Source organism: Brachyistius frenatus, unplaced genomic scaffold (genome assembly GCF_029030835.1).
Source record: "Brachyistius frenatus isolate BFR_SWC_R1_liver_20210118 unplaced genomic scaffold, ASM2903083v1 Contig_63, whole genome shotgun sequence".
Classification (NCBI taxonomy): Eukaryota; Metazoa; Chordata; class Actinopteri; family Embiotocidae; genus Brachyistius; species Brachyistius frenatus.
The window spans coordinates 1,077,636-1,102,146 of NW_027210662.1; the positions used below are offsets into that span (position 1 = coordinate 1,077,636).

Below are 24,511 nucleotides of genomic sequence, written 5' to 3' on the forward strand. Positions count from 1 at the left end.
GGTGATTCTGAGAACTCATTCAACTGCTCAACCGGACAATAATGTGTCACTGAGTAATTTACAAGATTATAACAATATAAAGCAGTTCATATAAAGCCAGGGGAGTTTGTAGATAAATTTGATAACCCATGAATTGACAATTTTTAAGCATTTTCATGTCAAATATTCACTTGTTTCTGCTTTGCAATATTTCATACTTTTCTGTCAAATGGGTTTTGAGCTACTGATAAAACAAAACAGTCTGAATATGGCAACTTGAACTGAGTCTGAGGTTTTATAAACAAAATGATTAAGCAGTTAATAACTGGTGGATTGAATCATTAGTCTCAGCCTTATATTGTGGAAAAGTTTGAACTTGATGTTTGCTGAGAAATTTAATTTAATGAATGAAGGCAGTTGCTCCCTGTATGCAAAGTTTACTCACTAAATGTTACGTGTCAGAGGGGGATATCAAATTAAAATCAAATTAAGAGGCTGTAACTTTAAAGATTTAATTATAGAGTTAAAGGATTCCTTATTGTCTTATTTTCTGCGTGTAACTCTGAAGCTAACTGAGAAGAAATGTTGGTGAAACACACATATTGAAGATTTTCAAAAGGCCATCTTCCAGTTCATAAACACAAAGCCACACAGGATTAAATTCTACAAATTATACTGTGAGAAGTTATTTACAGTAAATCTTTTGCATGACAAGTCAGAAAAGCAAACAATATAATTTATATTCACACTCATTCCTGTCTCTTGTAGTTGCATAAAATCATATTCAACAATGTGGGAACTTTATCGAACAGATTTAACTATAACATGTAATACGCCGTGTCTGAAAGGAACAGTTCAGCAGCTTTTTTGTTGTTGTATTTGTTTTATTATTAGCATACAAAGATACACTCTGTAGCCAGTTGGCTTAGTTTAGCATAAAGACTGGAAAACCGTGGGAAACAGCTGTTCTACATTGGTAACAAAAACTACCCGTTAGCACTTCTAAAGCTGCTCCAGGAAGTAACTGTGCCCGGCCAAGAAATTATGATTTATTATAATTATTAACTGCTATTTATAATGAATTATTAGAACAGAGGAATTGATGCACTTTGGAGGTTCTCGTAAATTAATTTGGTTGTCATTTTGTTTCTACATTTCCAGGCTATGCTAAGATAACATAAGCGGCATACTGCATGAATTCTTGAACTATTCCTTTAAAATAAAGCAGCAGTTCTGGACTTTGAAGCAACAGTTTGGAGGCAGACATACATGAGTTCTCCGTTCTGGACAAGGTGAGGGCCTCCGACGAGGAGGACCCTGGTGCTTTGTTGGCACTGATTCAGAACATCATCAGCGCACACTAGACTTCGGAAAAAAAATTCCCTTTGTGGGATTAATAAACTGTCTGTCTGTCTGTCTATCTATCTATCTGTCTATCCATCTGTCTGTCTGTCTGTCTATCTATCTATCTATCTATCTATACTTCAAACACTCCTACTGCTAAGGCACCAGCAACATTCAGTTGCAGTTCATTAGTGCAGCGTGTGATTGCATCATACAATGTCCTTTCAGTTTAGTTTCTGGTATTTATGAAGTCTTTGTAGGAGCGTAGTTATACAGACGTCACAGACAGATGAAAGGCTATCGATGAAAAGAGGAACGCCTGCAAAAAACACCCTCAAATAAACATGAAGTGGGCGGAAGAAGAGGGGATATGAAACTATGAGAGTTTTTTTGGTCTTTAGACTATAGATTTAACATGAACTTTTTCATATAAATCTCCATTTTGTACTTTTAGACTTCTGTGCACAGTCCAGTGATGATGTGAATGTATTATCACACAGAAATATGGTGTATATGAGTTTAGGCTGAAACTATTAGGTGATCAGAAATAAGGATTGACGCTTCATCAAAATATGGGGATTTGATGGTTTTCACTGTTTTATCACTATAAAACTGAATATTTTTGGATTGGTGGTCATTTGTCATCTGAGAAATTATGATGGGAATTTTTAAGATTTTCCAACAATATTTCACAACAATGAATCAATAGGACATCATTTCTTTCTGGATTTCATGCAGGTAAACATATCTGCTTCTTTGTTTTGCACAGATATCAAATACCAACCTGCATATTATGACCAACTTGTATTAAAAAAGAAATTTGGATAATAGGAATTAATTTGGAAAATGTCAATTTATTTTTCCATTTTTTTCTTTTTCTGTCAGGCGATAGTTGTCAGACATATTTTCTGACTTAAGAAATTGTGGTTGGAATTTTTCAGAGTTTTCCTCCATTTTATAGACAACACGCTTAATTGATTACAAAAATAATCATTATGAGTCAAGTCAAGTCTTGGGGAAATTGTCGGGTTTCTTTCTTTAACAATGTGAGGTGTTGACCTTAGTATGTAAAATGTTTTGAGATACAGTCTTTTCTGATTTGGAGTTACGGGATAAAAGTGAATTGAATAGAATGAGTAAAGATTTTCAAAGTCATTTGTCATGTTCTTTTTTATATAGTATTTATAAGACATTTCTACAAATCCTTGACGTGTTATTGTCTCTGAACTTCCACCCATAATTCTAATTGAGTTTTAATTCTTCAACTGTTGAATACTTTGATACGACTGGGATCAAGTAGTTGTCCACTTTTAATTAGTTGTCTGGAGTCAGCGTGTAGGCGTCTTTTCATCTGGAAATTCTTTCACCAGTCACAACATTGTTTTGTTAAAAAACAAAATCGTTAAAATATTGAGTTATGGATATAAAATGGAGACATCCTCATCATGACTTTATCTAGTGTCGTTATCTTAATAATCATGCAGTCCAAACATGATGCCTTTTTGTTTCCATGTTTGTTTTGAACAGATTTTAAACTATTCTGACCAAATAAACGAAACCTATTTTTGTTCAAGCAGCTGTGTTTCACCCTCACTTCCTCTGTGGAAAGAAATCGGCTTCACAAATCGAGATGAAGATTCAGTGTCAAGTACCCTGAACTCTGACCTCTTCCTAATCCCATGTGATCCACAAGGCTGTTGCTCGGCAGCGTCCTGCATCATCATGTGCGTCATCACAGCAGCTTGCGTTGGCTGCATCTCCCTCTGCTGCCTGGGGAGGAGTCAGCTCTCGGCCTCTGAGCTCTCTCCGGTCACACGTTGGGATCTTCGTCCAGCTTTGAGAGGTCGGTGGCCGTGCCCATGAACATGCTGCGTCCTCGCTCCAGCCGGCTCTTCTTGTCCGTGAGCCGGAAAGCCTCCATGAATTCGTCAATGTCGATATTGCCGTCCTGGTTGCTGTCGATGGTGACGGCCAGGTCGGAGATGACCTCGTCCGTGAACTCCATCTTTAGGTAGACACTAAGCAGCTTCCAGGTCTGTCGAAAGTCCTCCAAGGTGATGAAACCTGAGGAGGAGGAGGAGGAGGAGGTTAGATGTTAAAGATGGAGAGATGCAGTTATAGGAGAGGAGGATGTATGTCAGTGATGAGGGGTGGGGGAGGGAGAGAACAGTAGATCAGTGGGTTAATCCTCATTAGAAATACGCAGGCTGCAACCTGCTGCGGCCTCTTTCACATACTCCAGGTGGATTAACTGAGGCTGAGCTCCGCAGACGTCTCACGAACACATCCCAGAGGACACTTTACACCCCCACACAACATATTCTGTACTCAAACCTCAGGGATTTCTTTGTGGATTCAAGAAGTTCTGATTAAGGTTTATATGCATATATGTGTCTTTATCAACTTAAATGTTATAATTTTAAAACAGAAACTGACATTTCATTCAAGTTATTCAATTCAATTTTTTTTGCTGCTGCATTGCTTGGCTTTTGTTTCTTCTTATTTTGTTTGAATTTGTGTGTATTTTATGTTTTTATATTAGTTCCTTTCTTATTCTTGTTGACCTCTTCTGTCACATCTGTTTCCCTTCTAGTTTTTTCTGTTGCAAATAAACTCAACTTCGAAAACCAAAGTTTTTCCTTTGTTAGTCCTCGACTTTAATGCAAAATGTACTGATTTTTGGGTAACTAGTGGTAAAAACGTTTATTTCTTGACACTTCTGTCATAAATTAGAACGACATCAGGACCATTTTCCGTTTAAGATACCAGCTCTGTCATTGAACAACAAAATATACTTCCTTTAAAACGGAAAAAAAAAAAAAATGCTTGTAGCGTAGTGTGTTATTGTACCTGAGTTGTCTGTGTCTACGATCCTGAAGATGGTCTCCAGAGTGGAGCGGTGGCGGTACAACGTTTCCAGTAGACTTTGTTCAATGTGCTGTAAGAGGAGAAACACAGTGAGAAAAGTCCAGCTTTCATTTTCTTTTTGTCATTTCAGCTTTCAACATTTTATCATTATACACAAATACAAAAATGTTATAACAAAATAAAATTATAAAAAAAAACACCAAACTACAAAAAACAGGCAGTCAGAAAGAAAAGACTGAAAAAAACTACTATTGTTGAGTAGTACCATCTATAGTCAGAAAATTATGCCAAATTTGAAAGTTTATCCTGGCGATCACATTTGGTCTCTTTCATTTGTGTGATGTCAGCCTGCCTGCTTCAATAAAACCTGAGACTGGACACCAAGCTCTGCTTTATTAAACCTGGTGTCATGAAAGATGTGTTGTTGTTTTTTAGAAAGGGGATAAAACTTCCTTAATCATGATATCAAGATCCCTTTTCCATATCGATCTAAGGTTTTTGCAAATTCTAATAAGCTTTTATTTTCATATAAACACTGTTGAGGTGAATGACAGACATCTAAATACAGAAAAAAATAATAATAAAAAAAAAATATATATATATATATATACATAAGGATTTTTCACATTCCCTGGCAGTATGTTGAATTATCACTGGAGTGTATTTGATCTGTCTCCAGCTACGAAAGACACAGTTGATGTGTGCTTACGTCTGCGTTGGCCCCCTTGATGGCGAGCTCGTTGATCCACACGTGGTAGTCTATCAGACCGTCGCTGCTCCTGGAGGTGACCAGCTGACAGCGGAGCATCCTCCACGGCAGATTCAGGTGCATCACGCTCTCCACCGCAGAGGCCCAGTCGTTCAGAGACACCAGACCTGACAGAGGTGGAGAGAGGAGGTTCATACCATTTCAAAGAGAACAAAGTGGTCCTTTACCTGGTGTTTCTAATATTTCATTTTCATCATAACAACTGTTCAAAGTTCAATCAGTTGCCTCGGTATGTTGTTTTGCGTGACATCCACTTTTATCTAATCTGCTACCAAAACATAAACTAAATTTACTTTGACAAAATGATTATAAGTCAAGGTCCACTTAATACCTTTTTCTGGACCTTCAAAAAAATTATTTTGCAAAACTATACAGTTCCCAAAGTCAGGAATGAACTTGCACACCTAATATATTTAGTTTTTAATACTTCACAAAGGAGTGTGGAAGAAGAAGCAACTTTATGTCATCAGGAGGATTGTGATATAAAACTAAAAACTGCTCCTGATGAACTTTGCGGTACCATTATTTTGTCAACTGAAGATTTTTCTTCAATACTTTTCTGAACTCAGTTTTCAGTTCTTCACTTTCACTGTTTTTACTTTGAGGCGGTAAAAAACAGACACTAAAGTACAAAACTTATTCTCTGCAATGTGTAAATCTATCGCTTCTCCGTGGACGTTACAAGTGACATGCAAGATATGATTCGACAGTGACCCTACAGGATTTGGCTCTGTTGGAGTCTATGATGCAGCCGCCCTGAGAAACAACATAAAAGTAGATGTCTGGTGAAAAAAATCTGGTATTAGGTGCCATGTAAAATGTATTACTTGTACAGTCAAGAGTAAAAATACATACATCCCATGGAAATTGTTGTCTTTTTCACACTTAATCCCAAACAAATTACACATAAAATTGACAACTTTTCAGGAGAAGAACCTCGAACCAGCTGTGAAGCATGGTGGTGGAAGTGTCATGGTTTGGGGTCGCTTCACTTGCCTTGCAGGCATTGCTTTAACCATAAACTCTGAATCATGTCAAAGGTTGATTGATAATTTGAGGCCATCTGTCCAAAAGTCAAAATGGACCTTTTAACAGGACAATGACCCTAAGGACACAAATAAATCCACCGAAGAGTTGCTCAAAGAGAAGAAATTTAGGTTTATGGAAAAGCTGGGTCACAGCCCAGAATTGAATCCCATTAATTGTCTGCTGGGATTTGAAACAGACAGTAGCTACATGAAAGAAAACCCTTAAACATCTGACTACTGAAGGAATTTAGCACAGAAGAGTGAGTCATACAAGAGACGGGTGGACAGTTATGCAAAACGCCTTCAAGAAGTTGATTCTCCTGAAGGGGCTCATACCAGCTTTGGATGCCAAGGGTCTACTTACTTTATCCACAGAGGAATACTTCATCTATTGATGTTCTTGTTGAATAAATGATTGAAAAAGCAAATTTTCCTTGTGTTTGTGTTTAAGTATATCATATTTATCTGCAGCCACTGTTTAAAAGAGGATCAAATGTTTGCTTGCTCAAATACGTTGAAAAAGCCAACTGTAAATTTCATAAATTTTACATGACTAACAAGACTTTGTTTGTCTGAATGAAGTTAAATCACTTCAGTAGTGTCAGCTGAAGTTTCTGTGAAACTGAAATGTTCTGGGGTGGACTTCTGGTCAGCCAACATGTTATTTTTCCCTGGATGAAGTTTATTAAGTTTCAAGCAAGATACAAAAGGTGTGAGCTCATATTTCTCCCCAGACAGCTTCTGTCCTTTGAGAACTAAAGAGGGAAAAGAAAAGTACACACGAGATCTGCCTCGAAATTAAGTAACACCTGATCCGTTGAGAACAGAACAGATTCACGAAACTCAGACTTCACACACACACACACACACACACACACACACACACACACACACACACACACACACACACACACACACACACACACACACACACACACACACACACACACACACACACACACACACACACCTGTGTTCTGGAGGTCAAACTTTTTGAAGGCACCGATGAGGTCAGACTTGTGGGCAAACAGCTGCTCCCGCAGGACCTTGAGGGCGGAGCGCTCGGTTCGACCAACACTGCAGGTGACATAACGGCAAATATATAACAGTGTGGTTTCACACAGTGGTTTTCAAATAATGTCAAAGCTGTGTTTTCATATCATACAGAGTTTTATGAATCTGATTGCTTTTTCATAAAGCTTTGAGAAGAAATTCTGTGTTCTTGGAATATTTATGTGCTATTAATATCTGCTGTTCCACATATTGGTTTCATGCGCATGCTGAAACTATTTGTTCATTGACAGAAAGCTAATTTCATAACAATTATGATGATCAATTTATTGTTTAAAAGAACCACTTTTACAATTTAGGGAATAAACGTATTCTCTTTCTAAAGCTCATGCATTAGGATGTTGTGTCTTGTTTGTTTACTGCTTTTGTTGATCTCTCTTTTCAGCTAGCTGTCAATCCCTTTTCCACTTTAAGCGGCTCCTGGATATAGTATTGTAATTGACAGAACACATGAGAGGGGTCTTATCTTTTTCATCTAACTAAAAGAAGAGTCAATTTAAAAAGTAAAAAATTAGCATTATACACTGCAAATCTTTGAGTATTAAGAGTCTTTGTAGGACCAAACATGTTGTTTGAAGATATCACCACCATTCGTGGCTCCTATCTCAGTTTTAATAGAATACAGTAATGAATGGGTAAATTGATAATGAAGAACTTGATCTGTGAAATGATTCACATTGTTGGGGATGAATAGTTTCTGGTAGTTTGTTGTACCTTTGACTCACAGTGAGCTCCCTAGTCATACTAGTGGCCTGGTACTGAATCACATAAGGAACCAGGTCTGGACCCATCTTCACGTAGGCCCCCCGGTTGCTTCCCACGTCGTAGTAATTGGAGGCAGAGAACAGAGTGAGGACCTGAATGAAATGAAAAGAAAGGGCACACGGTTTAGTGGAGAGAGAAGGTAACACCGATGCTGGTCAGAGGAAATGTTTAGAAACTCAAATGGGATCAAATTTAACATCACAGACATTTATTTTGGGATTAAAGTTCTGTATTCAGACAGTGAACTGTGAGATTATCAGGGCCTCACTACCTGAGCTGACCTTACGGTTGTGGCAGAACTCATAACCCTCCTGTTTGCACTCGTGGGAGCGGATGATGAGCTGCAGGTTGTGTTTGCTCAGGAAGTCCTCGGTGACGTCGGGGCCCCAGTAGCAGCCTCCACCCCTCACCTCGTTGGGTATGCAGCCATCCGGAGTCATCGGGTCGCTCCACAGCAGGTCCAGGATCTGGCAGCAACCAAGAAATCACAAGGGGGAGATTTTTCCATTTCATTTGATAATGTCTGACAGATAAAGTAACTATGTCTGACATCACTGTTTGAGGTCGAACATGTTTCAATCCCACAAAGAATGAAAGATAGAAGTAAAAATAAATTGAAAGCATTAACACATAAATCTGAAAAAGTAGATATTTTTAAATTAAACCCTTAAAGTCTTCTTGTAAGGACTTTGATGTGTTAAGTGCCATGAAATAACCTGTGTTGTAATTCAAGCTCATAAAACATTGCATCCAACAAATAACAAAATGTGATTCAGCTAATAGCATCATTTAATATGAAACTTACTCAGAGTTCAGAAAGCTACATTTAAAAGGACACTTTCTTGTAATCAAACCAAAGTTATATTTATATTCAGTGTTTTGCAACATAATGCATTGTGTGTCTAAGTCTGAATCCTGCATTGTTTACATGTTTCATAGTATGGTGTCTTTATGGTGCATTATCACCACCTGATGATCAGTAAGTAGGACTGTATTACGTCGTGCACATACATGTGCATTGTCATTATAGACTGTATATAAAAATAGTTATAATCTCTAAGCCAATACAAATGTAATACCACTGAGGGCCACAAGGGGCTGCCTCCCAAAGCCTCTGGCTCCAATAGACTCCCATTTAAAAAGCATCAACTTCTCATAAATGCAATGTCAATACATTTTTTCCACAAGTCATCACGGTGTCATTCTCTAACGTCCCTCCTCCTGATCAGTGTACTGCTGGTTCTTCTGAAAATAATTCCATCCTTAACTAGATATTAGGCCTAAAAGAGAGGCAGGTTTAGGAGCGGACTTGGTTTGACTGATACGTGTGAGGTGCAGTAAGTTTTCCAGTGTAGGTGAGCCAGACATAGAGCCTTCGGATTCTCAGTCGGATCAACCCTTCGCTTTCTGACAGCTCGTCCAATTATGGTCTCTTCTGGCTCCAAAAAAAACAAGAACCAAACTGCCAAGATAGCAGCAGCAAAATTTAGAGAGTCTAGACTTCAAAACAGCAGCTAACAAAGCAGCGAGTCTCAGTGGGCTCTGGCACCTGGTTCTCAAGCACGAAACAAATTAAATGGGGATCCAAACACAGAAAACTCCTCAAAAACTCCACAGGTTGCTTCTAAGACCTTGTTTTCAGAAGCATTCTTTGCAGTAAACTAAGATTGAGTTCACCTTTAAATGACTCAGACAACATGATTAAAAGCTGCAGAGTGGCTTCAAGTAGGTGATATGGTTTGTTTAAATTCATAATTTCAGATTTAATGGTGTAATAAATTGTTTGAGACATTTTTTTCACATAATTTCAAGTCTATAGGAGTTTTTTTCAAGGCAGATTCACAGCAGGAACAAAGAACAATCCAACAGTGAACCTGCAATTCTGTTGTTTTTTTAGATTAAAAGTGGATGCCTTTTCCGTATTTAATACAAGGCCAGAAGCTGATGTCCCTGTTTATTGCTTCACCTCAGAGAATAACTTTACATTACAGACAGTTTCCTGACAGTGTTTACTTAACAGTTATATGACCAGAGTGGACTGCTGATTTTTACAGCCTGATTTTAGGGTGATGACGCTCAGTTTGAAAAGCAGATTGAAGTAACAGCAGCGGGATTAATGACGCGGTGGATTACAGCATTTGAAGACTCGTGCAGGGAACCAACCACGGCACCTGCTCCGAGGTAATAGTTAATTACTGAAGGAGGGTTTATCAGGTGTGACTGGAGCAGAGCTGAGGCCCAAAGGCCTTGACCTATGACCAAAATAGCTTTCTGTCCTTGGCAAAGTCACCACAGTAATATCTCAGGTGGAACAGTGGGAGGCCTCGGACCAACAGACTATAAACAGTCAACAGTAAACAACCGGTGCACATGCCTCATACAGGCAAATCACAATCACAGAGCTCTAATCTGGATCTTTTCTGCATGTTGACCCAGATGTCTCTCTTTATTTACAGTCCGAAGGCCCAAAAGGACATTTCTGAAAATATATAGTGCTGTGCTTATTTATTTATTTTTTTGTTGTTGTTTTTTTGCCACCATCGTTGTCTGGTGATGCTAGAAAATCATCCAAGAAATCTGAAGACAAATCAACACAAATCTAGAAAAAAAGAGTCTTCGGTCCACCTACCACCTTTTTCTGGGGCTTTAAAATGCTCAATTTGCTCAGCTGCTGTTTTCAAGGCCAAGAATGACCATTCATGCATAATCTTATCTAATATATTTGAAGATGAGAGTGTTGGTGATTAGGAGAGGGCTTTTTTTTTTTTTTTTTTAAATAGAAATGGAAGCACTGTTTTTCAGAAAGGTTTGCAGCACTTGAGTGAAGCTGTATGTTGTTTGTCAGATGGCTTTAAAGAAAGCTCGGAAACAATCATCCTGCTGATATTTACTGCACAGACATTAGAGCTCCATCCGTCTCTACCAGAAGAAAATATTTTCTCGTATATTAAACTATTTCTTTGACCGAAGTACCACACTGTAACTGATCTGTGGCTCTGTTGTGTTTTTGAGTGTCTTCGAGTGCCTCGTGCAGCATCTGCTTATGAAAAGTGCCACAGAAATACAATTTGTGAGACTCCACACTCCTCCCTCACCTGTTTCCACTCCTCCTTCACATTGTCACTGTTGGCAGTCAAGTTAGAGGACACGGGCTGAGAGTCTTTCTCCGGTGTGATAATGTCTGCGATGAACATGGACTGTTTCCTCCTGCGAATCTCCAGCTTGTCCACCGCAGCAGTCCCTTTGAACCGATCAGACAAGTCCCGCAGCGAGCGGTTTTGGAAGCAGTCGCGGGTTCCGAGAGGTTTGGGGAACGTGAGAGAGGCCCGACGCTGGAAGAGCTTGTTTGTGGACAAAACTTCGTCGTCCACGTCCAAGTCGATGGACGCCTCTGTCTGTCTCGTGTATCTCTTCTTCGGAGGCCTCATCGCTGAGACGTACTGCGGGAGAACAGCCAGACTTTAGGGACTGTCAAGAATCTGAGGGTTAATCAGCGTTGTCACATGTCGGAGCCTCACGTTGTGTCTGTCCACTCTGGCGATGAGACTGAGGTCCGTGGTGTCGGAGATCCCTCCATGGAGGATCAGCACCCTCTGGTCAATTACTGTTGCTAATGGCAACCAGCTGAAAATCTTCTGCAGCAGCTTCAGGATCCGTTTGCCGTGCATCTGAGGTGAAGCACAAACAGGAAGTGGCAGTCTGCTGTCAACATTTATGTCTGTCAATGTGCATCTTATCTATATGTATATTCTGAGTGCTGTGTGATGAGCGCTTGGCCTATCAATATACATTTTTATCAGTTATTAAATTCAACAAATAAAGTTAAGTAGGAAGACTCTCTGAGGTTTGCATGACATGAACCTACCTTGTACTTAGTCAACACCTCCTTCGTAAAGCCGTACCTAAAATAGGCAGAGAAACACGTTAGGAAATTAGGATTTAATTAAACCTGATTAATTTGTTAAGGGAGAAGCAGTCAGTAGATAGACGAGACTTCAGTGTCTTCCAGGTAAATGCGATATTTTCACCTCAGGTTGACGATGTGGTCCTCATGATTTCCTCTGTTGAGGTAGACGTCGCTCGGATAGATGATCAGGAACGCAAACAGGATGATGAGGATCTCGATGGAGTCTTTGCCTCGGTCCACAAAGTCTCCATTAAACACGTAGGGCTTCTCTAAGGACGGCATGCCGCTCTGCAAGCAGAGTGAAGGAAAGCAGAGTTTGTCTAAATGTAAACGATGTATCGGCCCCACCAGAGTATGAAGACACTGGATTACACATCCTGTTTTACTGATTGATTTGAAACTAATGAGAAAGAAAAAACTTTTGTATTTTAACTAAAAACTGAAACATGTAGTTGATTAATTCGTTAAATGACAGTTTAATCAGTAAAACGTCAAACATTTCCTGTTAATAGTTCCTCAAATGTAAAATATATCAGCTTTTCATGGATATTTATTGGACTGGTCACCTTCGCCTTTCAAGAATATGTTCTGTATTTTTTACAATAAACTGATATTTCACACAAATAAAAAAAAGTCAACAGGTTGTGCATCACCACTAACGTTGGCTTGTGATTTACTTTAGATCTGGGAGGAGAGTGATTCAATTACAATATTAACATTGGAAAACTTTATCGATTTTAATAAAAGTGAACAACAGCTCGTAAGCTAAAAATAAAAGACCATCGTTTGGACAAGAGTTTACAGCATTTCCAAAATGTTTTGATTTTAGAGGTCCCGACCTTGTAGAAGACCAGCAGCAGGTCCTCCAGCTGTCCGTGCAGATCCCCTGTAATGAAGAAGAGATGCATAAATACACTGATACCGTTAATAATCAATAACAAGAGAGGGACTGTCCACTTGACACTGACAGAAGAAGACGCCCAGAAACGACGCTGCAGGTTATCATTTTTTGGGGATATACTGCTGCCTCAAAAAAAGGAAACTGTGGCTGCAACAAACTATATTTTGTATTATTTTTTACCTTTTAGATTAGTTCTGCCAATTCACTTCCTTCTTTTCAGTGTTTTGGACTATAAAACGTTGGTTTGTAAGAAAGAGAAAAATGTCCATAACAAATTAGTTTACTACATTAGATTACTGTAACAAGAAATGAGGAAAACCAGCAAATGTTCAGAATTTATTGCCTTGAACCAAAGTGTTTCAAGTATTTTTGTCTAAAAAGTTACTAAAATATGTTTATTATCAGAATTGCTTCTGATTGATTTTCTGTTTCTTTGACTCATTGTTTCAGCTCCTTTCGAGATGCTGAACATGTAATTCCAATATTTTCCATCAGATATGCAGTCATCACTCTACTGTCAACCCCCCAAAACATCTTGGCTTTCTTTTATCTCACCACAAATAGTGATCTCTTTACTTTGGCAGGTGGAGATGCGGTTGATATTTGGCAACATGCGGAGCAGCTTCCACGTCTCCAGGAGGAGCTGGAGGACGTAGCGCGAGTGCAGCTGCTACTGGGAGAAAGACTTGTTAGCAAGAAGGTCTCAGAACACATGAAGGTATACGGTCATATTGCTCGGTTTCATAACTGAGCTCTCGCTCAGAGGTTTGTCAGTGCAATACAGCCAATTATCAGCACTTTGCTTAAATATAAAACATTTTCTCCAACATATGACTGACTATAACACCAAACACCTCATTGAGGAGCAACTCCTTTGAATTTGACGTCACATAAATGTCATTGAAATCATCATTTTCACAAAAATAATAGATCATTTTCTCTTGAAGATAAAATATATGCATTGAGGCAAGTATTACGTACTTGTGTCTAAATCTTTAATGAATTATTCATCTTTCTTGCCTTAATGGAAATGACTGAAACAGTGACACAAACAAACTGAGCGTGAACGTGCTGTTGTTGTTCACCTACTTTCTTGTTCCTGAAGGCCTCCACCAGACCGACCACCTGCTCCACCGTCAGAGGGAAGGTGAGATGAGGTCCGGAGTAAATCTCAGGCACCTCGATGTCATTGAAGCTGAAGTACCTCTCCCACTCTGTGTCCCGACAAACCTCGTTCTCTCTGAAGATGTGCGAGATCAAATTTCCTGGAAGGTCGAGACAGTTCAAACGGTTTCACTAAAGGAATATAAATTAAACCTGCTGATGTGAAATAAAACAAAAACAAATCAGTGTCGAAATCTTACGTTCATTGCTCGATGGTGTGAAATTGTCCATGAGGTAGCCAAGGAAGTTATAAAGCTGCACATGAAAGAGACATGAAGGATGTAGTTCACTCTTTAGTTGAACCTTCAGAACTTGTCTGGATCATGTGTGGGAGCTCCTCACCTTTATCTGGGCCTGTTCTCCAGAGTACTCGATGGACTGGAAGATGTGCCAGGTGTATCTGCGTCTCATCTCCGTGCGGGCCACGTACTGGCGGTACCATTGTTGAATCAGGACAGCAGCTCTTATGGCTGAAACACGGAGCACACGGACAACAGGTCACGTCACTCCATCTCTAGTACTAGATGTAAAAGTAAAGCGACCACTGTCATGGTTGTCGTCAGGTGTTTGATGCTAAACTCGGATGGTCATGCTGTAAATTGCATTTCTTGGTTCATCACTTTGTTTATTCACCACCTGTGAAAGCGGGTTATTATCCTGCAACAGCCTGCAGGTGTGTATTGAATGCGACATTCAGGTAATATGGGATTGAATGAGAACAGCAAAGTAAAGCGAGCACTTAACGACTGTCGCTTTTCACATTTATGTAGTTTAAATGAATGAATCAAAGAAATGTAAAACTAAAAACGAGCAAAAAAAAAAACATGAAGTTCCCATAAGTCATTTCTGCTCCCCCCCTCAAACCAGATGAGACAAATGGCCGCTCATCTCTGAGCCTGGTTCTGTCTGAGGGTTTCTTCCCCTAAAAAGGAGTTTTTCCTTCCAGCTGTCGCTCATGGAGGAATTGTTAAATTGCTGGGTTCCTGTCTTGAGTGCCCTGAGACGCCTTATGTTGTGATTGTTGCTGCATAAACAAACAATTTGTTTAATCTGCATGCGACCTCTTACTCTAACTGTCAAACTGTCTTGATTAATTCAAGCATTATTCACTCCTAATGACCTCTCCTGTATGGAAACATTCATTCACCAAGTCGTTACAGATGTAAACCAGACGACTCACCAGTGTCAACTAAGTAATATTTAAAAAAATGGACTGCCCTTCTGAAGTGCTTTTTAGTGTACTCTCTGAATATTTGTTTATTTAATCATTTATTGTTGACATAAGTGTCATTTTAGTGAAAGTACACAACACATTTTTTAAAGTTCTTTCACCAAAAAACAACAAATTTTGCATCCAAAAAAAGGGAAAAAACTCTAAAATACAGGACATTGTGAAGCAGAGGTGACACACACACACACACACACACACACACACACACACACACACACACACACACACACACACACACACACACACACACACACACACACACACACACAATGTTTTGTCACTTTTCAATCAGTGTTGTTAAAACTCTTCATCCTGAGTGACAGACATATTTTCTTTCCCACATGTGGTGTTATTTTTAAATTCTGCTGAGCAAAGTAGGAAGTAACTATAATTTTATTTTTTTTATGCTGGATATGGACAACCAGCTTGTCCACCACTGTTCCTGACCCAGATCCATGAGGTCTGAGTGTCTGTCCAGCATCTGACCAACAACCAACAACACAATAGACAAGGTCAAACAGATGTGGCTTACTTGTGACGGCTGCGTACAGCAGAGCAGAAAGACAAAGAGAAACAGAGATACGTGAACACATGTAAGAGGGAGAATAAAGTTAGAGTGTGTAAACGAAAACAAGGCAGACAACCAGAGGAAGGAGGTAACTGTTCTGTCCAGTGTGAAGGGGGAGGATTGATATAAATCTGTCTGTTTAAAGCATCGTTACCTTTTCCCGAGTGTTTGTGGAAATGGTTGGACTTTGTGACACCACATCCCATGACTGTTCCTGTCCGAAGCAACCGACAATCATCATGTCAGGTGAAAGAATTCCAACATGACCTACATTTTTAGGAAATTCATTCCCTACATTTCAAAAATGAGCCTGTATATGTAAAGATTGGATTTATTGGCGCCACAAATCTGACATTATATCAGTTTTCAGGATGAAATATGAGTTCACATCTCTGCACACGCATCTTTGAATAGTTCTGTTTCAGTCTTGACCCGTAAGAAACCTCTTCATTCACAAAGCAGAAAGTTGAGCGTGGATACGCAGCAGCAGAAGAGACGAGTCGGGAGGACGTTAAACTTTGTGCCCTTTTAATCTCTTTATCTGCCGGGTTACTCCTAACCTCCGTGATTGACCTCAATCCTGCTGCGCACGCTTGTTTATGTCTGAATTCTCTGAAGGCTTACATTAAGCGATCTATGAAACCGAAAAAGCAGAAAACATTTCCACAGCCTGAAGTTATTCTGATGAAATGGAAAATTATTACCTGGGAAAGGCATTTTGAAACCCAACAAATGACAATCCAATCAGTGTTTACCATTTAGAAAACAACCTGAACATCGTAGATTTGATGTTATGTGCTCTGCAGTGCTAGTTTTGATCTAATTGAGTGGTGGTTTTCATCGCATGTAAAGATAGCTGGCAGCAGAACAGACGTCCAATCACGAGAGGTTTTCTGAGAATAATATTTTTCTGTGAAAAGATGACAGCAAGGCAAGCTTGACATTTGAAATGAGAAAGACTTGAAGAGTTACTTAACTCTCGTGTTGTCCTCGGGTCAAAATGACCCGCAGCTGTGTTCAACCAAGTTCTATTTTTATTTTCATATTTTTTGGGATCATTGGTGACAAGGAGGCTGTGAGGGTTTCTTTAAAGAATGATGACCAATGATCCCAAAAAATATTAAAATATAGAAATAAAATAGAACTTGGTTGAACACAGCTGCGGGTCATTTTGACCCAAGGACAACAGGAGGGTTAAAAGGGTTTTTAACCAGAAGATGTTTCAGAGGTCAGAACAGAACCAAAACTGAGATGTATGACATCATATATATACATACATATATCACCCGCCCATTTAACATGTTCCTGGGTTCGATTAGCTGCTGTAGAAATATAAAGAGTTACTCAACTATGAGATCTTCACTTACGTGGTCACCTTCTTAATGCAGCCACTTCCCAGGTTATTTGGCTGTCGTCTCGCAGTTTCACTGAGTATTCAAAGAAGCATTTGCTGTGTTGCATCCTCGACCGGTCCGCCGGGATCAGGTCAGGAACTGAAGGCTGTCAATCAGACTGGTCTTTGTAGGTGGATGAGTGACAGCAGCTCCCACTGACTCACCACTGAGGCCTCTCCTATGAAACCGCCTCCACTGCACAGCTCTCCCACACTGTCCTGAAGCTGCTTTAGACCCTATGTGTGATGGCATAATCAAAGCACCGAGCCGCAAGTGGATTACTTGAGCTAATGACTTAATGCGACTAGACCAGGCTTTATATTGGAAAAAGGCAAAGGGCAAAGGTGGTGTGAGGGAGGCCATCATCTGTTGTTGGCCGTTATTTTGGAAAGTGTTTTTGTTTACAGGAGGTCAAGCCGTTTCCACGTGAGGACTCTTATTGGCACGATCACACATTGTGACAGGAATTCTTAACATGCTTCCCATGAGATCTTATGAGATTTTACTCGACGCTGAGGCCTGTCTGAAAGAAAAGCAAAATACATTCCTTTGAAAACGAATGAATATGTTCTGTATCATGGAGATGAGTCTATTTATGATGATCTAACTTTTTTCTGTAGTCTCTAATTATAAATGTTTTGTACTTTTAAAATTGTTTTCCCCCAATATAAACCATATGATAAAAAAAAAATAAAAAAAACACAGCCAGGACTCCACTTCACTTCTTGTGCTTTGTCCTGAGGACAACATCTAACCATACAGCCTGAATTTAAATAACAGTTTTCCCATTACAAGACTAATCATATTAATGATATCAACAGAAGGAAACTAAAAATAATCTTTTAGATATTGCTGCTACAAAAAGCCATGTTTTAATTATTTTCCATTAAAGTTTTATGATTAATGGTCACATTTATTTCAAAAGGACTAAAATATTTCTAAATAAAATGAATTCACTCTTTGGTGACGTGGTCACAATTAGGCTCGTAAAACATTTAAACAAATGTTGACAAATGCCGAGAAACACAGCTTTGTTTGAAGGGCTCTTACCTATTGTTACGAAGTTATAAATACAAATTTCTCCTGGGTCTTCAGTAGCTTCGACGTTACGTCAACCTCCTCTGCGTGCCATCAAAACCTAATTTAAAATCCACATAAAAGATATCATACTTATGAAGACAGTTGGTTTACAAAACGCACCTGAACACTGCCGCTCTTGAACGCCTCCCTCGCTGGACGAGGAAACATGGCGCCGGTGAGTTACTCATGTGTTTTTAAAGGCTCACCTCGGGCTGTCTTTTGTTTCATCTGCAAGATACTTCACGCCGAACAGTAATGTTTGAGATAAATGTGGCTCCGAGTATTTCGCTGGACTTGTAGGACGACGTACAGAGGAAGGAGCCGGTCAAAAACAAAAAGCGCAGCGGACTCAATGGGGTTTGGTTGACAGTCGGGGGGGTCAAACGTGTTTCCGTGTGTGAACTATAAACATCCAGGTATGTTGATCACATCTTAACATGTCAGAGGTTTAGAAAATAAAATACACTTTCATTGTGTAATTGCTGTATTTGTGTTGAATACAGGACAGTATATTCGCTATGTACACTATATTTCCTGCTTTTTATGTTGACAAGGTCATTTATATGAAACAGGACAATCAAAAAGGACTCATCTTATATTGAAAATGTTCTTTCTGAACTGGTGTTTAAAGATTTACACGTACTTCCTCGTTGTTGATTGAGTCACCTGCTTTTTTTATTTTTTTTTTTTTTCTACAACAGTGGACAGAGAAGTCCAACAGACTTTATGACCTCCTGTAATAAACCTGAATCCAGGATGGTTAAAGTCAGCAGGCAGTTTGACATCCTCTGAGAGAAGAAGTGCTTCAGCAACCCAATGTGATCTTCATAGGTCCCTCGCTCGCTCATCATCCCACCCTCGAGCTTGAAAATCCTCTGGATGATCTTTTCAACAGCATCAATTGGTATTCAGTCGACAGTTTCGGCTCAGTAACCACAGAGAGCATCTGACCGACGAGCCCGTCATCCTCCTGTGCTGTAAAAATAATCCATTCGGCCCACTTTGGACACAACAAAGATACCCAGTGTGCCGTCGAGCTCGCCTGCTCGCAACCAAGTTTTCATCTCTTAGGCTTCAGTTATCAAGAGTTTTGGAGCTTTTTCTCGCTGCGCATCAGCGTTTGAAAGACCGGCTGGTGATTCAACAATTAGTTTGACTCAATTGTAGAAATATCTGTCAAGTAAGAAAGGTGCCATCTGGTATTTTAAAGAAATATTTTGAGAGGAGAATTTTCTTATCAAGTGATCATGATTAGAAATAGTGACTTATGTTGCTGCTATGTTTAACTGCTGATGTATTTAAGATGAAGCAAGTTGTGTAATCTTTGTACTTGTTTTTAAAAAACCGGTCAGTCAGTCTGAGGTGACGTAACTGAGTACGCAACAGAAAAGTCAACAGAAAATGTTCGTCATCAAAAGATGTCGAACTTGTTGTGATTTCAGGCTCTTTAATATCCGGTTATGTATGATTGATGTCATGACTTGACTTGTGCTGGATATGTTCATGTGTTATCTGGCATTTTTTATTAAATATAGGTCATTAATCAATCAGAAAATAGCAGGTAATTAAAGTAACTGTTTGTTCCTCTCTTGTGATTAATTTTTATTTTTTTTTTTCAGTGGCAAGATTACTGCCTTTACTTCACATGATTTGAACTCTCTAGAAAAGTATCCTAGATCAGGGATGTAAACGACATCATGTTCAAAGTACATTTATAACCAAAATCTGTCATATGACAAACCAACGTTTCTGCTGGAGGGCATTTTTATTGCACCGTGATAATAATTTTCTACACTTGTGCTTGTAAAACAGGGAGGGAGCGTCGGTGCAGTGTGAGCGATCAGAGCGTCCAGTGATCAGCGTCGGCCCTGACTGAGCTCTGAGTGCCAGAGGATGAAGATCGCCGTGCTGGGAGCCACCGGGCAGACGGGACAGTATCTGGTCAACCAGGCGCTGCAGCAGGGCCACACGGTCACCGCCATCGTCAGGAACCCGGGGAAGCTCACCGTGCATCATGACAACCTCAAGGTAAGTTACCTGGGTTCAAAGTTCAGAGGAGTGTATGAGGCGAGACCTTGAGTGATGTTTCTGACCAGTAGTCCTACATGGTCTCTTAGGTTTAACACCACGGTGGGACTTGTGCACACAGCGCTGCAACAAAGTGGACTTGGAACTGGGAAGATAAGCTTGACATTATTCTTGAATTTTTCCTTTCTATGGCCAGCAAATCCCATAAAAAGACCAAAACCTGCAGGTGATTAATTCCATTGCTAAGAATTAATAATTAGTATCTTTAAATATGTCATGTCTGGGTGCTATTGTTGTCTAAAAACTATTAAAACACAACAGAGACGCTCCCTGTTGCACTGCGTGACATTAACACTGGGTCCCTTTATTTCTATGAACACACCAACTGTGGTTTCTTGGAAGTCGTCCCGTGTCCTCTCTCCTGCTGCTGGACTGTAAATACTCACCACAGCTCCAAGTTTGTATGAATCCGCAGCTGAAAATAGTCCCAAACAAAACTATTATCTTTAATTGTTTTAAATATCCTCTGCCAATGTACAGTTATTTATTGTAGCCATAAAGTTATGTGTAATATTGATTGATACTGAGTGCTATATTTAATTTGGATATCTAACTTGGTTATGGACATTGCCTCATTTACAAAATGTATTGTTTAATAATTGTACTGTTATTCTGCATGATGTGTTAAGTCTCTATCAAGTCTATGTGTTGGAGAAAGTGGCCAAGTTTGATGCAATTCAATTCAACTTTATTTATATAGCGCCAAATCACAACATAGGTTATTTCATGGCACTTAACACATTAAAGTCCTTACAGCAAGATTTTACAATATTATACAGAGAAACCAACAATTCAACAATTCCCACATAAGCTAGGAGGGGAAAAAAAAACCCTCCTCTTTAAGGGAGAAAAACCTCCAACAGAGGGAAGAAAAACTCCCTCTGAACAGGAAGAGACCTCCAACAGAACCAGGCTCAGAGGTGGACAACATCTGCCTCGACCGGTTGGGGTGAGAGGAGAGCAGAGAGAGAAAAGGACAGCATAGAGATAGCAGAGAAGAACTGTTGGTGGAGACGACAAGCGCAGGGCAGAGACATGCAGCTCCATTACGGGATATCTGGAAAAGAAAGAACAGAAACTACATGAGCGAAGGAACTGAATGGAGACAACAGATAATAAGCAAAAACTATGGGAGAGAAAAGATGGTGAGGTATGAGTCAGTTAAAGAGTAGGAGGAAAGAAAAGAAGCTCAGCAGCCTCGGCCTATAACAGCATAACTAAGGGTTGGTTCAGGTCTACCTGAGCCAGCCCTAACTATAGGCTTTATCAAACCTTGATGTAGGTCACACATTTATTCTTTGGAAAGATAACTGTGTGAAAAGGTTTATAAAGTCTTACAGCAAATATTGGGATATAAGGTTCCTGTGAGTTGTGTGGGACTTAATATGAAATTTCTCTGAACAAAGTGAAATGGAAATAAGAAATATTTGGTTCAAATGCAGCCAAAGAAAAGCAAGAAATCCTTCGAATGGAAAAACTAGAATATATTCAGAGACAAGAAGAAGCACAACTGGAAGAAGATTTTAAAAATGGACATTACAGAACTCAACGAGGAACTCACTGGAACTGAGCTGGTCAACAGGATGGCATGAATATAAAAATTAAAACAAAAATGGGTTATTTTTTTCTACCATGTTTTGTTGTAAATCTCTAGTGAGTTAAGGTTTAAGGAGAAAACATATAATCTGTTTAAATGAATTAAATGTTGCTCTCTGTTTTGAATTGTGCTGCATGTGATGAATAAATACGTCATAATCATATCGGTCCTTCTTTCTCCCTGCAGGTGGTGGAAGCTGACATTTTCTCAGCAGACAGCCTGAAGACTCATTTCAAAGGACAGGATGTGATCATGTCCTGCCTCGGCTTCCCGGCCTCCCTCTTCTCGGGGGTGACGGGCTACACCCTGTCCATGTCCGCCATGGTCAGCGCCATGCGGGAGGCCCGGGTCAACAGGATCATCACCATGACCTCCTGGTACACAGAGCGTACGTACAGGACACAGATGATGGTCTGTTATGACGTCTTAAAACACGCGATTCAAAGCTCTTACCCGCGTCAAGTTTTGGCTTTTAAGCGATTGTTTCGCTGTTTCCTCATCAGGATTCAGAACATCCCTCAGCACTGAGACTGCTCTTGTTAAACTCATATATGAGATCCAACCTTCAACACAGGCAGTGGAAAAGATGAATCATTAGCACAGTTGGATCTCAGTGTTGCATTTTAAACGGTCGACCACAATTTATTACGAGGCGTGCTGGAAGCATGTGTGTGACTTTCCGGCTCGGTGAGGTGAAGGATTTCTCTGTAGCAATTCCTGACCGCAAGTCTGAGCGTGGAAAAGGATGTGGCTTTCCCGAAGGCACCTTTTTGAGCCTCTTCTGTTTCGTATCTAACTGCTCCAACTGGCTCAGATGATCGAAAATGACAAAATATAATTTCATAATTATGCATTTTATGGAATTGGCGAGAGTTCCTCCAGTTGAACAAAGATAAATCTGAAATAATTGTCTTTGGGCCAAAGGATTAAAACGACTCAGCCTAGTGAAAAATCTGAAGGAATCACAGACTCGCATCACATTAAGACAATTACAGAATCAACCTGCTGTAACTTCAAGAATTATACCCACAATTAAAGCCCTCGTGTCTCAGTAACAGAAGTAATAGCAGGACTTGTAATGCTTTAGACACTTTATTCAAATCTTGCATACGAGGGTGGATCAGAAAGTTTAGAGACTGCTCCTGTTGTGTGCGCTGACAGCGCCGTGATGTGCAGCGTGCACAGAGAAGGTTCGTCCTTTGAGTTACACACGTTTTTGTGAGCAGTGTGTCGGCGATTCTTTACACACCTGAAACTTGAGCATTCTCACAACTTTTCAATCCTCCCTCGTTGTGTTTTTCATATCTTGCACTGCAGGTATCTATATCTAAATCAGATCATCTGTCTTGGACTCGTGTCATTGTACTTGCTGGAAAGTGCTGATAAAGCGTTGTTCTCTTCCTTTGTTAGCTAACTCAGGAACTCAGTCCTCGTACCTGATCCGGTTCCTCCTGCTGCCCATGATCCGAAGCGTCCTCAAGAACATGTATGACATGGAGCAGTTTCTCCAGAAGGCTGAGGAAATCAACTGGACCGTGGTTCGTCCACCGGGCCTCAAGAACCTGCCGGCCACAGGTAAAGACAGACGGACTAGTTCGGCGTTACAGAGAACAGCAGAGCTTCTTTCTCAGGATGCATTTTGTCGTAGTGCCAGCTCGTACTCCCATCACTTCATGCACTGATTATGGGATCAGCCAATCACTTCCTTGAGGTTTAAGCCTGCATTCACACATATTGGTGTGTGCCTTTCAGTATCTGGAGGACCAAATTAAATCACCGTTGTTGTAATCTTTGTGTCCTCTGCAGCTCAAGAGTTTCTGACCCATGGAGGATACTTTGTGCCCGACAGCAGCGGTCAGCCTGCAGGCAGCGCTGTGGGAAGAGGAGACGTGGCTCGCTTCATGCTCTCTCTGCTCAACAGCAACGCCTGGGTCAGACAGGGAGTCGCCATCACTACCAAATGAGAAGGAAGAGGCCAGTGTCGGTTCACCAAACAAAACATGATATTTACTCACCAGGTTTTGGTCGTATCTGGCGATGGAGGTATTTTGAAGCTATCAACATTTGAAACCCAAATGCATTTTTTACAATACAACATGTCCACAGCATGTTTTATTAAATACACTGCATTGAGTAAAGCCGCAGTAAAGGACACAATGTTAATGTTGTATTTACAGTTTAGGTGGACAAAGAATCATCAGATATTACTAATATAAACAGCAAGTATTTGTAAAAAGATGATTTTTTTTTTCTTTACCATAAACAGAAACCATTTTAATATGTTGAATCTGAGCAAATAAAGCCATAAATATCTTCATGGTGAGATATGACCAGAGCTGGAGGAAGAATAGATATTGTTTCTCTGTTGGGGTGAACTGGCCCTTTAGCAAAACAGCCTACTGATGGATTTAATGTTGCCAATGTCCCATAAAATCTGTATGATGAATGTATTTGTATTTACCATTGTTTAACATATTCATGTTTGAATATCTTTATTGCTGTCATGGTGGTTGTAGTACATGTTTTTAACCACATGGTGGCTGCATCTTACCATATCTAGTAGCTTTAAGTGAAAGGCAACTGGATTTACCATCAGACACATTTGTTTTTTATTTTTACTTCAAGCAACTAGTATTTATCTCAGAATAAATAATAATCTTCATAAAAATATTGCACCATGTATTCACAGAGTACCTTACATTAAAAATATACTTTATCAGTTCTCTAAAATAAACATACAGTAATGGAAAAGTTTAA

At 39.8% G+C, this 24,511-nt stretch overlaps 2 protein-coding genes across 3 annotated transcripts; one reads left to right on the top strand and one right to left on the bottom strand.

Moving 5' to 3' along the window:
• Positions 1-862: 862 nt before the first annotated feature.
• ppef2a (protein phosphatase with EF-hand domain 2a) lies at positions 863-15,860 on the bottom strand. Its single transcript, XM_069706525.1, has 17 exons — positions 15,750-15,860; positions 15,560-15,568; positions 14,139-14,266; positions 13,997-14,051; positions 13,722-13,897; positions 13,188-13,302; positions 12,571-12,617; positions 11,853-12,019; positions 11,690-11,726; positions 11,343-11,492; positions 10,920-11,264; positions 8,106-8,291; positions 7,774-7,916; positions 6,959-7,065; positions 4,901-5,067; positions 4,174-4,261; positions 863-3,387 (listed from the first exon to the last, which is right to left on the bottom strand). The coding sequence occupies exons 1-17, from the start codon at positions 15,799-15,801 to the stop codon at positions 3,134-3,136; spliced, it is 2,226 nt and encodes a 741-aa protein (XP_069562626.1). The 5' UTR covers positions 15,802-15,860; the 3' UTR covers positions 863-3,133.
• A 2,285-nt stretch (positions 15,861-18,145) lies between these two features.
• Positions 18,146-24,511, top strand: LOC138625549 (flavin reductase (NADPH)-like). Of its 2 annotated transcripts, none has more exons than XM_069706544.1 (5): positions 18,146-18,244; positions 19,882-20,097; positions 21,941-22,142; positions 23,165-23,329; positions 23,561-24,511. In XM_069706544.1, exons 2-5 carry the CDS (start codon positions 19,963-19,965, stop codon positions 23,716-23,718), a joined length of 660 nt encoding a protein of 219 aa, XP_069562645.1. In that variant the 5' UTR covers positions 18,146-18,244; positions 19,882-19,962; the 3' UTR covers positions 23,719-24,511. The 2 variants fall into 2 exon arrangements, with proteins under 2 accessions (XP_069562645.1, XP_069562644.1); XM_069706543.1 differs by lacking the exon at positions 18,146-18,244 and adding an exon at positions 18,251-18,485.

Excerpts from the sequence above, each read along its gene's own strand:
- ppef2a (XM_069706525.1), bottom strand. The coding sequence starts at position 15,801 with ATGGGATGTGGTGTCACAAAGTCCAACCATTTCCACAAACACTCGGGA. Across the intron at positions 4,262-4,900 it reads TCAAGGGGGCCAACGCAGAC|CACATTGAACAAAGTCTACT; the intron begins GTAAGCACACAT and ends CTCCTCTTACAG. Across the intron at positions 3,388-4,173 it reads CGTAGACACAGACAACTCAG|GTTTCATCACCTTGGAGGAC; the intron begins GTACAATAACAC and ends CCTCCTCCTCAG.
- LOC138625549 (XM_069706544.1), top strand. The coding sequence starts at position 19,963 with ATGAAGATCGCCGTGCTGGGAGCCACCGGGCAGACGGGACAGTATCTG. Across the intron at positions 20,098-21,940 it reads TGCATCATGACAACCTCAAG|GTGGTGGAAGCTGACATTTT; the intron begins GTAAGTTACCTG and ends TTCTCCCTGCAG. Across the intron at positions 23,330-23,560 it reads CAAGAACCTGCCGGCCACAG|CTCAAGAGTTTCTGACCCAT; the intron begins GTAAAGACAGAC and ends TGTCCTCTGCAG.